This window comes from Phymastichus coffea, unplaced genomic scaffold, assembly GCF_024137745.1.
Source record: "Phymastichus coffea isolate CEN01 unplaced genomic scaffold, Cenicafe_Pcof_1.1 PCOF00003, whole genome shotgun sequence".
Classification (NCBI taxonomy): domain Eukaryota; kingdom Metazoa; phylum Arthropoda; class Insecta; order Hymenoptera; family Eulophidae; genus Phymastichus; species Phymastichus coffea.
The window spans coordinates 3,437,419-3,454,574 of record NW_026706814.1 but is presented as its reverse complement, the minus strand read 5'-3'; the positions used below and the strand labels follow the sequence as shown (position 1 = coordinate 3,454,574).

The following is a 17,156-nucleotide window of genomic DNA, read 5'->3' as shown; positions in this document are numbered from 1 at the left end:
TTCTTGTTGTAGCTAAGAAAACCACGTCAAATGTCCTAAACTTGAAGTTAGGTCATTGACAATTATTAAATTTCATATGGAAATAAACAATATGGCGGTAAAGTTAGAAAAAATGTCAAACTTCAGGAATTTTTTACTCAAAAACGATAGACTTTAAGAAAAAATGTTATAAAATAAAAAGTTTTTAGTATTCATTAAAGAACACGCTGGAATTTTTTCAGAAACTTTTGAGAACTTTTCGGATTTTTCAAAATTGCAAATTTTTGAAAATTTAAAATTATCAGAGGAAAGGTGGAGAAGGCAATAAAAGGATTAAAAAAAGGAAAAGCGGCTGGACATAACGGAATTCTAGGAGAGTTCTTTAAGGGCTTAACTAAGGGCTGGCTAAAGAAACTAACTGAAACTTTAAACGAGATTTGGGAAAAAGGAGGAAGACTTAAGGATTGGAAGAGAACTCGTATATTCCCAATATATGAATCTGGAGAGGACAACAAGACGGAGAATTACAGAGGAGTGTCTCTGCTCAACGTGGGATACAATTATTGGCGGGAATTCTGCATGACAGGCTTAGAACTTGGTTAGAAGATGAAGGCTTATTATGGGAGAGTCAGGCGGGGTTTAGAACAGCAAGGGGAACGAGAGACCACATATTCAAGCTAAACAGCATCATAGGAAATAAAGTCAAAAGAAAAGGAGGAAGCATTTTCCTACCCTTTATCGATTTTAAGAAAGCTTTCGACTGAGTGGACAGAGAAATACTGTGTAGAAAATTGGAAGAGGAGGAAGTCTTAGGAAGAATGATGAAGATAGTTAGAGAAATATACAGAGAGACAACATGCGAGGTGATTATGGAAAATAGAATATCTGAGGAGTTTAGAACTGAAAGGGGGGTCAAACAAGGTTGTCCTCTAAGTCCGACACTTTTCAACATATACTTAAACAATATAGACAAGATGTGGACTACTAGGAAAGAAGGGGGCTCTGTCATAGAGGGCTAGAAGGTCTACGGTTTAAAGTTTGCAGATGACATAGTACTGCTAATGGACACCCAGGAAGGTCTACAATAGATGCTAGACAGCATAAGAAGATATAACAAAAACGGTATGGAATGAAACGTAATGAAGACAAAGGTGATGGCAGTAAAGACAAGGGAGACTAAAGAGGAAAGCAGAATAGAATGATGGAGGGGAAAGGCTAGAGGTAGTGAAAGAATATACGAATTTAGGATTCTGGTTTACTTTAAGGGGGGATACGGATATCATATAAGAAAAATGAAACAAAAAGCACAGAGGGCAGTAAACAGCACTTGGGGCCTAATGAAGAAAGCTAGACTAAACATCGTGAACAGAAGACTGTCAATATTGAATTCAATGGGAAAAGTGGATTGCTTATATGGGTCGGAGGTGTGGGGATGGCCGAACCAAAAAGAGTTAGAAAAAGTGCAACCAAAAATAATCAAGATGGCATTAGGAATTAACAGGAATAGCCCAGACTATACGAGGTGTGATCAAAAAGTAAGGTGAATTTTTATTTTTCTCAAAAAATATTTATTTATTCATCAATTTTTATTTTATCTCCTTCAAAGTAATCCCCCTCGGATATAATGCACTTGTGCTAACGCTTTTTCCAATCCTCAAAGCATTTCAAAAAATCATTTTTTGTGATCTTGTTTAGTTCATCCTTCGATGCCGTCTTTATCTCCTCACTCGTGGCAAAACGCCGTCCTTTCATGGGCCTCTTCAGTTTTGGGAACAAGAAGAAGTCACAGGGGGCCAGATCTGGGGAATACGGTGCCTGTGGCATCGTTACTGTGTTGGTTTTAGCCAAAAATTCGCGCACAAGCAACGATGTGTGAGCAGGGGCGTTATTATGGTGCAAAAGCCAATTCTTATTTTTCCACAAATTCGGACGTTTCTGGCGGATTACTTCGCGCAAATTGCGCATAACTTGCAGGTAATATTCCTTATTTACTGTTTTACCCTGTGGCAAGAACTCATGATGCACCACGCCCCTGCAGTCAAAGATAACTGTAAGCAAAACCTTTACATTTGATCGAACTTGGCGTGCTTTTTTTGGTCTTGGTGATCCAGAATGCCTCCACTGGGACGATTGAGTCTTAGTCTCGACGTCATAACCGTATACCCATGTTTCGTCACCTGTTATAACCCTGTTGAGTAAATCTGGATCATCGTTGACGTCATTCAGTAGCTCTTGGGCGATGCTCATGCGACGTTTCTTTTGGTCGAAATTGAGCAATTTCGGAACAAACTTCGCTGACACACGTCTCATGTCTAAAACCCTCGTCAAAATTGATTGGCTCGAACCAAATGAGATGCCAATATCATCAGCAATTTCTCTAATGGTAATTCGACGATTTCCCAAGACTATTTTCTTCACTTCTTCAACATTCTCATCAGTTGTTGATGTGCTGGGGCGTCCAGAACGAGGTTCGTCGTCGGTGTCTTCTCGGCCTTCTTGGAAGAGTTTATACCACTTGTAAACATTTTTTTGGCTTAAAGTAGACTCACCGTATGCCACTTTCAGCATTTCAAGTGTTTTGGAACATTTGATTCCATTTTTCACACAAAATTTAATGCAAACTCTTTGATCCATGTTTTTAGACAGCAGCAAATCGTGGAGCACGCAAAACACTTCTAACCTTGATGCCTCTCACAAACAAACCAAACATACTACAAAGCTGAAATTTGGAACGTATGTTCTAGACGAGTGTACCGACATAACCAAATAATAAAGTCGAAGATCGAACGGACGTAGCCCGCTAAATTTCAAAATTCACCTTACTTTTTGATCACACCTCGTATATGGAAGATAGAGGCAGGAGTAGGAAGCCTTTACTTGGAAACAATAAAGAGAGCGACAAACTATATAGGTGAGATCTTGGAGATGGAGGATAATAGACTACCTAAAATATACTTAAAGGAGAAAATAAGAGGAGTGCTGAACAATAACCCAACAAGATAGGGAGAGGAATAGCTCGATACGGCTACAAAAGCAAGAAATAGGGAACTGAAGGAGTTTATGAAAAAAGGAATCGAAAAAGAGAAATTACTGGAGGCAACGAGACAAATTTTAAAAACAAGAATCAAACAAGACATTCAAACAAGATGGAGTAAGATAGACGAGTCAAGTTACTGGAAGCACTACAAGAGATGCAAAACTAGTATAAGGAGGGAGAAATATTGAGAGGAAAGGGACGGAGAAGGACACTGAAAAGAAGAATAGACAAGAATAAGACGCGGCAGCATAGGAAAAGAGGGAAACAAAAGTTTCATCAAACAGGAATACAGAGTATGTGGCAAGGAGCAAGAAGGTCTCGAACACATTTGGATCTGTGAGACGACGAGGAAGTGCATTAATAAAGAATGGATAAAGGCGATAGATGACTGGAGGGGAAACAGTAGGGTGATGGTCTGATTGGAAAATTAGGAAAGATACTGGAAGGGAAACTAGAGAAAGGAACATGTCAATATGCCAGGGCGCTTGAGAAGCTAGTAGAAGATATAGGGAAAGTAGGGCAAAAGGAAATAGAGAGGAGACAAGGGGTGGTAAGGGGTGGTGAGGATACAACGATAACGGTGATAGAAGAATTAGGATCAAGGGAGAGAAGCAAAAGTAGGTTATAAAGAAGGTGATAAAGAAATAGAGCAATTGAAAGGGAGGAAACAAGAGGAAGAAGGAAGAAGATTCTACCATACGAAGACTGACGACTTAAAGGATGTTGGATAATTTTTAGACAGTGAACAAACCATGTACGAGGTGTGTTCAAAAAGTAAGGTGAATTTTTATTTTTATGAAAAAATATTTATTTATTCATCAATATTTATGTTGTCCCCTTCAAAGCAATCCCCCTCAGTTATAATATACTTGTACCAACGTTTTTTCCAATCCTCTAAGCATTTCTGGTAAGCACTTTCTGGTATAGCCTTGAGTTCTTCCAGCGATTTTTTCTTTATCTTAATCGTTCCAAACCTCCGTCTTTTCATGGGTTTCTTGAGTTTTGAGAACAGGAAAAAGTCGCAGAGGGCCATATCCGGTGAATATGGTGCCTTGGTATAACCAAGACAAGAATTTTTTATTTATATATAAATACCAATAAAATAAAAATTTCATGTTCGCTTTTTCTTTCATTTGCGCGTTTTCCAACCATTTTCGGTTCGTGTCCCGATCAATCCTGCCCTCCCATATTTATGCGGTAGTGCCTTTACGCAAACTAACACAAATTAACCGTTTACCCGTTACAATACATAAATATAGAAAATTAAATGAAATGAATTATGGATATCCAAAAAATACAAAAATATAAAAATTAATCTTCTAATGCTTCACATCTTGAATAGGTATATCTGTATCTAGACACCTTTAGCCATTTAGGTATAAATTAAAAGTATTGAAATATATAATGTTCCAATAGCGTATTTTTTGCAAAATGTATACGGTGAGAATAGAGGGTAGAAAAATCTTAATTGGCTGCACTATGCATAAAGTAAAATATTTTGATTTAGCGTTGTTTTCTCCATGAATATTTCACTTGACATTTGAATACGATTTTAAATATAAACATTTACAATAATTATAATATTCATTTTTAAAAAAAATGTTACAGGGTTCTGGTGTCGTGAAGGCTGGTTTTGCTGGTGATCAAGTGCCTAAATGCAGATTTCCTAATTAGTAAGTTATAAATATATAACTGTACGTAATTATTTCACTTATAAGGACCCCATCCCGAACTCATCGATCTTCATGATTCTCGAATGTGTTATAATACATTGAAAGATAAGAAATATCCGTTTTTTTTATCAACGAAAAAATATATTTGGAATGTAGGAACTGCCCTAAAAATTCACCCTAAAAAACAATTTCTTTTAAATATCTTTTCTTGTAATCAATACATTTCTGAAGTGGAAAAAATAGTTAAATTTTGAATTTACAATTAAAAAGACAATAGGAAAATATTGTTCCTGAATTTTTTTAAAATTAAATTATAGGTGTTGCATAGCCTTTTTTAATGAAAATAAACTATAAAAATATGAGATACTACGAATAACTGCAGTATTTAGGCAACCTTTAATTTGGCATTTTGAACTACAAAACTAAAATCAACCAGATAATCAAATTTTTCTAGTTTTTCTTCGAATTATTCACTTTTACACCATAAATATTTAAAAAGAATTAAAATCTTGGTGACAAAAATTGGTTATGAACAAATAACTGAAGCTTAATAATATTGTTTCTTGGTTGTAAATTCAATTTATAACTTATTCACATCTGTTGGTCAATATGTCAGATCTCCGGTAAATATTAGGATAAAGTTATTTTTGAGTAGTATTTAATAAAATATTCTACATTTAAAGGTTGCAACTGGTGATCTATCCAGCACGAATGCTTCGCATTATAATTACCTCCCGTTAAAATATGATTTCCTAATGAGTGAATAAAGTCTGTGCAATTTTCTTTTGTTATTGTTTTGTTTGGGGGATAGTAAAAGGCTGACATTGTGCTCGAGTTTTTGTTGTTCTGTATGATTACATTGGTTGCTTGTAAATAAATATGAATGATGCGTGCGTGAACGTAATTATTAATTTTTATTTTGATAATGATTGCAGTACCTCCATGTGCTTTGTTGAGTGGGTGATTTGTTTTGCGTATCCTGTAGTTAGGGATAGAGAAAGTTTTTAGATGTAAAGTGTCTTTAGTTTTAAAATTAGCGGTATTTAGTGTTCGACCATTGATATAAATAGAAATACCAACACTGTGCTTTACCTGAGAAGCTAAGGTATTAGCCAATTAAATGCAGTGATAGTTGAGTATTCCATTAGTATTCTCCAAATTTATAATGGAAATGTAATATCGGCCGAAATAGCTACTCTGATAGGAGAAGACATGTTTCTTCTTAATAACAACAATAGAAACTGGAAATTGTAAGTGGTAAATGACCGTGAAACAGCCAAATAACTGAAATATGAATAAAAAATTACAAGCCTAATTACCTGATTACTGGCTAAGCAAATCAAAAAATTAGTACGAGCTACTTTATGATTATAAAGAAAATCAAAATGCGTTAGAAAATATCATGAATAATGAGGTATATACGCTGAGAAACAAATCCTCTTCGATGTTTCTCCACAATGTAGAGGATATTCGTCCGTTAGAAAAACTGTTGAATGAAATGATAAAAGACAGTTACACATTAAAAATAATAGGACAAAATAAAATTAAACTCCTTACATCGATTACTTGGAAAAGGGCCAGACGATCACTGGACAACAAATGCCTATTTTAAGGGTTATCAGAAATCATATTTTTCTGATGGCTTAAAAAAACTGGAAGGCTATTTAATAAAATGTATCGAGCTTCAAGGAGATTATGTTGAAAAATAAAAAAAAATTACAACGCAAAACATTTTTTTCCTTTTTTTGTAAAGACTTATTGACCCCCCCCCCCCCCCTCGTATGTTACAGGGTTTGAAAGATAAATTCAGTTCACTAGAAGTTAATGATCCTTTAAAATTACATATCCTCACTGTAGCTCCAGATAGTTGAAGCACAAATAAAATCGCCCAAGAGTTTAATTGCAGTTGGAATTTCGTCAAAAAATCAAAAGATTTAAAATCTTCGAGTAAAGTTTTAGCCGAAACTTCTGAAAAGAAAGGTCATGGTTTGCATTCAAAAGTTACACAAAAAATTATAGATTTCTATATCTCGAATAGTAGACCCGGAATAAAAGACGTTATATCTCTTAAAACTGCCAATAGTCGCACTCATGAACAAAAACACCTGCCATTATTAGACCTTAAAGATCTTTATTCAACTTATATAGCAGAACATAAAGATTCACCGGCGAGGTTTAGCAAGTATGCTCAATTGCGCCCAGAAAATTACATTCTAGCCGGTGCCAGCGGTACTCACACTGTTTGTGTATGCACGATACACGAAAACTATAAATTAATGATTGATGCTATTGACCTAAAAAAAACTAACAGCTGATTCAGAACTTGGATTATCGGATTATAAAGATTATTTAGAAAAAATGATTTGTCGAAGTCCTCATGAAAAATGTTATTTTAGAACATAAAGAGTCTCGCTGCGAAATGGTTATGCGCTAAGGCAGGTGTATCGGAATAAAACACTGCGGATTTTAGTAGAAATGAATCGTATATTTAAGCACACACGAATACATGCAAGCGTGCGTATTGACGAAATGTGAGCGGCAGCGAACAAGGCGACAACAAAACGCAACGCGCCGATCTTGTTAGCGACCGAGCAAGATCAGACAACGGATTCGCTTAAAGCGGCTCGAGGCAAGACGCAATGCCGAGCAAAATGACAGGGTGCGTAGGTCGGGCGAAAGACTAGAGCAACGAATGCGGTTAGCAAGCTATAGGAGAGAGAGAGAGCCAACGAGAGAGAGAGAGAAGAATCGAGCAGGTACTTACAGCAGTTGTCGTCGGTTATTCGAACGGCAGAAACGCACGTACAATAGATCGCGACCACGCTTACTCCTGGCCTACACTCATGCGGACGTTCTCGCTTCTTAGCCTTATAGCTGACGGAATGAGGCCTGCAATGGCTCGATCGGTAGGGCGACGGACTCGCACCCGGTAGGCCCGGGTTCGATTCCCAGTTCCTGCTGAGTGATACAAGCACCACTAAAAAAAGTTTCATGTGCTTTGTTCTCAAACACATTGCAAGCCTCCGTCGCTGATTAGCACTGATGAAGCATAAATAGAGCGACGTTAAAATAAAAAAAAAAAAAAAAAAAAGCTGACGGAATTCTTGTCAGCGTCAACTACGTGTCTTCGCTTATCACTGGCGATCTTCGGACTCGTACAATCGCCACTGCGTGTTCGCTTACTCCTTCGTAGTCCCTCGTAACGCAAAAGAAAAGATGTTGCTGTCAAACTATGCTAGCGTCCGCACTTGTTTCTGCTCGCATACCAACTGCCTCATTGCGCGCTCTCTTTCTCTCTCCCCTTTGCAATCGCGGTCTCTCCGCGACATCCGCGCTAAGGACTATCGATAGTATAGAACGTAGGGCTGGACTCTTACCTTGTTCGCTGACATTTCAACTGCGCTACAAATTACAAATTATTATAATGCATGGTAAGGTATAAATATGATTAATAAATAAACTGGCTGCAGGGAGAGAGAGACATAACGAGAATGCGACTCGTTATAAAACTCATTCATTTATTATTAAAGAACAAGCGGAATTTTATGAGTCGTAGAAAAGTAATTTGAAACCTGGAGAGCTGTTATTTGTTTTAGATTTTTTTGAAAATTATAAATTTATGGCACAAGCATATCATTCTAACAATGATGAGGCTATTGTATTTCCAATAGTTTATTATTATGTTGAAAATTCTAAGCTTTAGTATAAATTAAAATTTGATATTTTTTTTCGAGTCTAAAAAGCATGACACAGCTGCTATTTACACTATCCAAGAAATATCCACAGGCCGACAGTTTTTAGATCCATAGACCAGACATAGTGTACCTGAAGGAATTTGATGCGTCAAATCCTAATCTGGCCTCAGAATTGATCCATCACCTTCGGTTTCTGAGATATCCTAACCTAAAAGTGCAAAAGAGACTGTTTTTCGCTGTTTTTGAACTCTTCTCACGTCGCTAATTTCCATTTTAGTCAAAAACTGGAAATAGCATTTGAAAAGGAAAGTTGTTTACATTCAAAAACACTACCTAATTTTTTTAATCGAAATTTTTGAAGCGGTGATATCGTTCTTTGAAATAGATAAAATTTGAGTTTTCAATGGTACAATAAACTACATGAAAAATGATCTGAGGTGTGTAAAAGTGTGTGTGTAGATTAATAATTTATATATAATCTGAAAATTCCAGTTAATAATACAATCTACTCAGCCAATACTTACAATCTTAAGCAATTAATAAATTCAAAATGTCTTTGGCGTCAAATCACGAATCCCAATTGCTGAGTTATCCAATAACGTAAAACATGCATGAAACAAGAATTGCGAACATTCAAAGTCACAAATAATACGAATTCTTTACACTCCGACAGGTTAACGTCAAATCTAAACCTCAAGAACCCTAGATTCCTAACACCCATGACAGGCTAACCCCCAGAACAAATTCCAAGAATCCTACACTTTATTTTTTATTTCAAAGAACGATATCTCGGCTTTAAAAATTTTAATTGGAAAAATTATGTAGTGCTTTTTAAAGTAGACAACTTGCCTTTTCGAATGCTCATCCAGTTTTTGATTAAAATAGAATTAGCGATGTAAGAAGAGTTCAAAAACAGCGAAAAACAGTCTTTTTTGCACTTTCATGTTAAGATATCTCAGAAACTAGATTCTAAGACCAGATTCAGATTCAGCGTATAAAATTCCTTCGGGTATACTAGGTCTGGTCTCTGGGTCTCAACTTTAATCAAATCTTGTTGGCCTGTGTTATTGGTTCCCTACCTTAAACAGAATCATAAACCAAAAAAATTAATTTATTTTAGTGATGGTCCTAAGCAGCATTTCAAAAATAAATATGAAATGGTGAATCTTGTTAATCACGAAAGAAATTTTGATGTCAAGGCAGGACGGTATTGTCATCCAACAGTGCATGCTAAATGTTCTTCAAATGCATCAGAAGCTTCATTCAAAAGAGAAGCTATTAGGTATAGTCTATTATGTAAACCCAAAGAAGCAGTATAAAGTACTCAAAGACTTTTTCAATGGTCGAAATCGAGGTTCACAAACATCATGCAAATTTTTGATTACAGCCAGCACGACTAGCAATAAAGTATCCAGGGAAGGATCCTTGTAGAAAAAACTAATCGATGGTTCGTGAATGTGTAATGCCTCAAGAGAACAGCTATCCTGAAAAAGACCGTCGTAAAGGATACACACAAAATGTGAGGTGATAAAATCGACATCTATTCTTAGAAGGACTGTTGAAGATTCACCACCAATACTTACGTGTACCGATAATAAATGTCTCAGCAATTATCCAGGAAAAGACCGTTGTCTAAGATAATAAATGAAAAATGAAAAAAAAAAATTAAATAATTAAAAGAATAAGATCTACAGGAACAAATTATTGTACATATAGATATATCAGACTTAACCTAAAGGTGCAAGTATGTCTTGGAATAGGCACCCGTACACATCCGCATCGCACAGTGGGAAATATTAGAAAAATTCTCGCCATAACTTATTATCGTCATATTATCGTCATAACTTTTTTTTTTAATGATCTCGTTATATACTGAATTTTCATAATCCAGTAAGGTTTTTTGAAAAAAACCTTTTGTTTGCTTAGAATCGAAACTCACTTTTGAATAAAAAAATTTTAGATACTCTTTGTTCAGATGTAGAAACAAATTTTTGAAAAGCATTAAATTAAAAAAAAGTTAATTAATATTTATTTACAAAAATTAACTAATTGTATCTGATATTTATTTTGAAAACATAAAAGCCTTAAACATTATTTACATTAGAGGTAGCCCTTTTTTCACGTAGCAAAAGTACAAAATAGATTCTAAACTACTCCACATAACGTGTTACACCTAAATCATGAATTCTAATCTACAAAATCTAACCTCAAAATCAGTAATTTGGAAACGGAAGGTTTGAAGGTCTAGGGCTTGGGCGAATAAGACTCAAGCAAATACAGTTGAAGAAGCTTTAATAGGCTTATCACTTCAGTTTCCTTAAACCTACAACATTAACTTTTACTTCGTAGTCTTAGACTCGATACATACCCTAAAATCTCAGATCCTATTTGCAAACTCTGGTCCCTCAAACTCTATACACTAATATGATTGCTTTTAATTTTCTTTAAGAATGAAGCCCTTTACTGTGTCAAGATAGCAGTTTTCAAAGAGGTTTATAACGTTTTTTTTAGTTTTTAATTCGTTTTTTTGTTGTTTTTTTACTTGATTTGATATGCATGATTTTTGTTCTTTTTATTTTTCAGTTTTTATTTTATTTGTAAATAAATTTAGAAGAAAAATCATAAATTTTTTTACTTTAGATTATTTTTTAATAACTTGTCTAGCTTTTGGTATTAGTTGTAACAGGCTGCCGTTTAACCTGTGACCTATTAATTGTATTACTTCGATCAAACGACGCCTTGTTAGCTACGTGCCGTAAGCACGTTAACCTACCTTGTCCGGGAGTGCGGCTGCGCAGAGTTCCCTCGCCAATCCGAGTTGGGTTCCCCAACTCGCCACTTGGCGGCGCTGTCACTCTTGCTTAGCAGCGCTCCTGCGGCCGCTGCTGGAAACTCGGTCTGCAATTCGCTTCTATCGGTATCCGCGCTATGCTACCGGCTTATTCGAATCGAATGTCAACAAACATGCATTCCGGACAAAGGAAAGACAAAACAATAATTCTGTTACGAATAGCTACTGTTCGCTTTATTAAATCAAATCAGATACACGGGAGGGATTTGCCGAGAGACTCGCGCACGCAAATACGATTGACAATATAAACGAAGGGAGAGAGAGAGAGAAAAACTCGCGATCGTCGCGGATTAAATACTCGCACGCTTTATAACTCCGCCGCGCACGCTGCGCGGGGTCGCGCGCCAATTACAATAAATATATGATGTCGTGCACCTACCACGGAGTTGTTGTGGATAACGGTGGCCAACCGTATCCGACGCTCTAGCCGCGGGATAACCGCTCCTGCGCTCGTAAGACTGCTTGCTGCTGTGCTCCGCCGCCTGTCGTGGTGTTTTCGCCGGATTTTCTGCTGCTCTCGCCGCACTCAGCACACCACGCTCAAGTTCTGCAACACTCGGGGAAACTTCCTTTCTCGCACAACCACAAAAACGCGGTGACAGCTCAAAAGGGGTAGCTCGATGTAGCCGGACTGAGTGACACAGTCATACTGACTACCGAACTCTCCCCTCCCGGTCATTGCCCCTACGCCCCCTCTCTCTCTCTCGAACCGATCGCGGCTATTCCGCTCAGCCGCTTTATTAACCTACGCGAGTCGAACGATTTTCGGTAATCGTTGCATAGTTCAATAGTTTTTTTCATTTCTGTGTCCCGCAAACTGCTAATTACTATTGGGTCCAATCAGATTATGCAATAGTAAGTAATGTCTTCATTAGTATTTGTCCTGTTACACATACGACTATGAAAAGTTCGAGCTCTGCGAAATATTTTATTATTTGTTTCTTGGGCTTCTTCTGAAAAGTATCTTAATTGATTTGTTGATTTCTCTCATAATATCGCAACCATGTATGAGCACCTCGTAGACAGAAAGTGGCATGTAGTACCATGGGTTGGGTAAACTTTAACACATTCTTCGGCGCAATAAGCAATATTTTTCAAATTTATGAATATTAATTGGATTAGTCCTTGATACAATTTGAAGGAGTACATATAATCTGGTTAAAAGGTTTTAATCGATACCGATAATCTCCAATACTATTTTTCATTGAGCAAAAAAACTACGTGCAACGTTCCCTGTATTAGTAGCTCCTGTACCTTTCTTGACTACATCTACGAATAGTCCACATTTCATTCTGAGAGACTTGTGAATTACATGCTTTCTTTCCATTTTCAATTCTTTATTTTTACCTCTTTACCTGAGATTTCTGAAAGTCTAAATTGTAACTAATGTGCAACATGTATTCCATAAACCTTATCCAGCAGTGCAAGACAGAGAAACTTAATTGATAATTACTTTTATTATAAGTGAGCTTCAAAACATCCTTTATATTGTTGACTTTCGTTTGACTAACAGCACAAAGATTATAATAATTAGAAGAATCCTACTTAATTAATATAATACAAGTTTTATCATTAACCATGCTACATTTAAGGTCGAATCAAACACATTATTCACATTAAATTCACATCAAATACGAGTACATTATTTGAAAATTGGAAATCATAAGTTTTAATTTTACTAATTAATTTTGATATTTTTTGGTGGTCTTATTCCGTTACATCAATAGTTTGTTTTGTAAATGTAAAACTAATAGGTCGAGTCTATAATATAAATGATGGTTGTGATTTCATTCGAACTAAAGTTGCATTTGTAGACAGCATCATCAGATGATATAATCTCATTTTCGGAATCTTCGCTGCTTGAGCTATCTAGATCAATAGACTTCCATATTTGCCTTGTTGTTTGTTGTCCAGAAGTCCCATCCATTCCCCATTTACCCATAAATATTAAACGTTTTTTAGAATTGGTTATTCTTTATTCATCTACAATTATGGAATATGGAGAGTATAATTTGCTTCTATGAAGATCAAGTTGTGGATTCTTATCTTTTCATATTTGCGTTTAGTCAGATCTAAATCCATATACTACTGTGGGCAAAAAGTAAGGTGAATTTGTTTGTGAAATGAAAAATCTTTATTTATTCTTCTACATCAATGTCATCCCCTTCGAAGTAATCCCCTCCCGATAAAATACACTTATGCCAACGTTTTTTCCAATCCTCGAAACATGCCAAATAGTCCCTTTCCGGTATAGCCATCAGCGCCTTCTTCGATTCAGCTCTTATCTCCTCAATCGACTCGAAACGCGTTCCCCGGAGTGGTCTCTTGAGTTTTGGGAATAGCCAGAAGTCACACGGAGCCAAATCAGGCGAATACGGTGGTTGCGGAACGATATGCGTCGAATTTTTGGCGAAATGGTCACGAAGAACGAGTGCAGTGTGAGATGGTGCATTATCGTGATGCAAAAACCAAGAGTTGTTGGCCCATAATTCTGGTCTTTTTAGACGAATTGCTTCACGCAAACGACGCATAACGCTCAAATAATATTCCTTATTAACAGTTTGGCCGGGTGGAAGGAATTCATAGTGCACCACACCACGAAAATCGAAGAAAACTGTCATCATGACCTTGATTTTTGAACGACTTTGACGTGCTCTTTTCGGTCTGGCCTCGCCTTTAGCACGATATTCGCTTGATTGGTCGGTTGTTTCAGGGTCGTAAGCATAAATCCAAGTCTCATCTCCCGTAATCATGCATTTGAGCTTGTCCTGATAGTCAGAAAGCATTGTTTCACACACATCAACGCGGCGACTTTTTTGCAAGAAATTGAGCGTTTTCGGTACCAAACGAGATTTGACTTTTCGTAGGCCCAAATGGTCTTTCAAAATTGTTTTCACAGATCCTTCTGATATTCCGATCATATCAGTAAGGTCTCTAACAGTCAACCGACGATTTTCGAGCACTAATTCCTTCACTTTATTGACGTGTTGGTCATCTGTTGACGTCGATGATCGTCCGGAGCGCTCCAAGTCATCAACACGTTCTCGACCCTCTTTGAAGTCTTTGTACCACTTATAAACATTTTTCTGCGACATGGTAGAATCACCAAAGGCCTTCCGCAACATCCTCAACGTTTCCGCAGCCGAAATTTCATTCCGCAAACAAAATTTGATGGCACTTCTTTGCTCAATTAAATCAGACATTGTAAAAATCGAAACATGCACTCTTGGTCGTTTGGTAAACACAAGCGTAAATATATTACTGATGATGACATTGACATGAAATTTGTCCCAGATGTCATTCGCAGTCCTACCAACTCAAGAAAAAAAGAACTAGCCCGAAATGTTAAGCCCGCGAAGTTTAAATTGAAAATTCACCTTACTTTTTGCCCACAGTAGTACGTTGCTAAAATTTTATTAATATTTTTACTAGACATTTCATCACCATTATTAAAACTGTCTTTTATTTTGAGAGCTAAAGATAATTCTTCTTTCGAATGTTCTGATGAAAGCTTAGAAACGTATCCTCTTTTCGTCTTTGAGCATCCTTCTTCATAAGATGAACGAGGTCGGCCGACTGCAAGAATATTTGAAATATCTAGTAGACAAGTATGCCCAGAACTACTGTCCCTTGTCTTCTGAGAAGGTGACTCTTCGCATGAAAATGTAATTTTTTTCAATTTCCTTGTAAAATTTATTATATTTTTATATAAAAACATGTTTCCTCCGGTCAGCATCCTTCCATTTGTTTTTGTACTTAGGAATAAAATATTTATCCAGATGACTTGTAATCATTTTCTTATATTGTTCAGATAATTTATATACACTAGTGGAAAAAATTAAAGGATCAAAACAAAATTCCAAATTTTTTGACGCTTTTTAACTGGCTGTATTTCCCTTGAAAATGGTCGTACTGGAATTTAAAAAAAATCGTTTTAAAGTTTGAAGTTTCTAGTTTTGAGATCTCATAATCAAAAAATTTTTCAAGCAACATGTTCTGCTCAATGCTCATGAATACAAAAAAAAATTTTTTTATGAAATTTTTTCAGTTTTTTTTTTAGTCTACAAACTTGGAAAAAATTTTTTAGTCATTAAAAAAAATGTTTCAAAATTAAAAAAAAAATTTTTTTTTGCGTTTTTTTCAAGATTATAATCATTTAAAGTCAAAATTGTGACCCTTTAATTTTTTTCAAAAATTCAATTGAATAAAACGAAAAAACGGCTTGATCGATTGAACTGAAACTTTGTGAGATTATTGTGGGCATGTTGAACTATAAAAGACACGCTTAACATTTCTAGTTTTCTCGATAGTTCCAACTTAGCGCTTGATTATCCCAAAAGCCACCAAATACCCTTTTTTTCTTGATTTGTCAAATTAATGTAAAGAATAAAAAAAAAAATTTTTTTTTAAAAACAGTAGTACAGTTTTTTGGGAAATTTATTCAAGATTTCAAAACCTACCTTCATTTTTTTGTGCAATCAGCGGTTGCTGAGATATTGATGGTTAAAGTCAAAAAGATCCTTTTCCATTCAAAGTTCGATATCTCAGCGAGAGGTGGGAGTATTGAACTTTTCTAAAATGCAAATTAAAGCTGTATAAACAAGTTATCTGATCCATATAGTGGCTGAGTTAGAAAAATTTTTTCCAAGTTTGTAGACTAAAAAAAAAACTAAAAAAATTTAATAAAAAAATTTTTTTTGGTATTCATGAGGATTGAGCAGAACGTGTTGCTTGAAAAATTTTTTAATTATGAGATCTCAAAACTAGAAACTTCAAACTTGAAAACGTTTTTTTTTAAATTCTAGTACCACTATTTTCATGGGAAATACAGCCAGTTAAAAAGCGTCAAAAAATTTGGAATTTTTTTTTGATCCTTTAATTTTTTCCACTAGTGTATATTGTGACGGTAAACGTCAAATTAGCGCTAATAATCTAACATAATTGCTGTCTGCGGGGGCAGCACCTACCGGGGAGACGAGAAATGTAACGAAGGAATTTGGCACGCGAGCAGACGGAACGCGCGCGAATGAACATGAACCAGTGAGGGACTAACCATCATCACGCTCGCCCGCGATTACGACGCCAGTTGCCGATACGTGAACCAGCAGATCGAACTCTACGACAGAAGTGTCCGAACTAGAGCCGAATATCAGCGATCGTCGCCACCGAGTTATCTGGAGTGCTGACCTGAGCCAGCTGAAGGCCATTATACCTACGACATCGAAAGAGTGTGTGTGTGAGGTTTCGCCATCGAGGGCGAAACCACGTGCGCACGAATTCGTGATCCGCGACAAAAAAACAGACAGGCTTTCCCGCAGTGTAAATTATTCAGTTTTGTCTTCGTGCGTCTGCAGAATAAAGGTAAGCTGGCCAGCTTAATCTCGCGGTCGCGACTGCATACGTAATAATTAATTTTTCGCGCTCGAAGCGTGCATGTAATAGCTCTACGGACAAAGAGCAGCGAGCGCCCCGACACTGCATGTTGTTGTCGAGCGAGCGCCGATGTAAACATAAACACGCGGGCCGACTCTAATGTAGCATTTTAAGAGATAATAAAGAGTTTTCGTACATGATATTAACAAGTACTTTCGGAGCGTTCTCTTTGTATTCGTAGTTAGTTGGTTGACTGACACCCGTTCCCTCTTGCTCTCCGATTTTCTTATTTGATATAGGTGATTGCGAGCGTATTTACGCGATCGTCTTAATAAAAAATAATTAAACGGTAAGCAACCACGTTACAATATATTTATTACACATCGTTCGTTAGTAACTCAATGTATAATGTATTAATACTAGAAGCATATTAAATTACATAAATGCGAGAAGTTGAGATTTAACGACATTTTGTATATAATGTGATCACACAAAAACCTGAAAAAATCCCCCCTAAGAATCCTGAAAAAACCAAATATCCTTAAAAG

General features: G+C 36.3%; 1 protein-coding gene across 4 annotated transcripts in view; it reads left to right on the top strand.

Moving 5' to 3' along the window:
• Positions 1-17,156, top strand: part of LOC131664602 (actin-related protein 1) — a 462,784-nt gene that overhangs the window by 109,737 nt on the left and 335,891 nt on the right. For all 4 annotated transcript variants that reach the window (XM_058935868.1, XM_058935859.1, XM_058935850.1 and 1 more), the window contains one exon: positions 4,625-4,689. Coding sequence is in view for 1 of the 4 variants with exons in the window: in XM_058935843.1 (XP_058791826.1) it covers positions 4,625-4,689 (65 nt within the window). In the remaining 3 variants the exon portion in view is untranslated. The remainder of the gene's footprint in view (positions 1-4,624; positions 4,690-17,156) is intronic.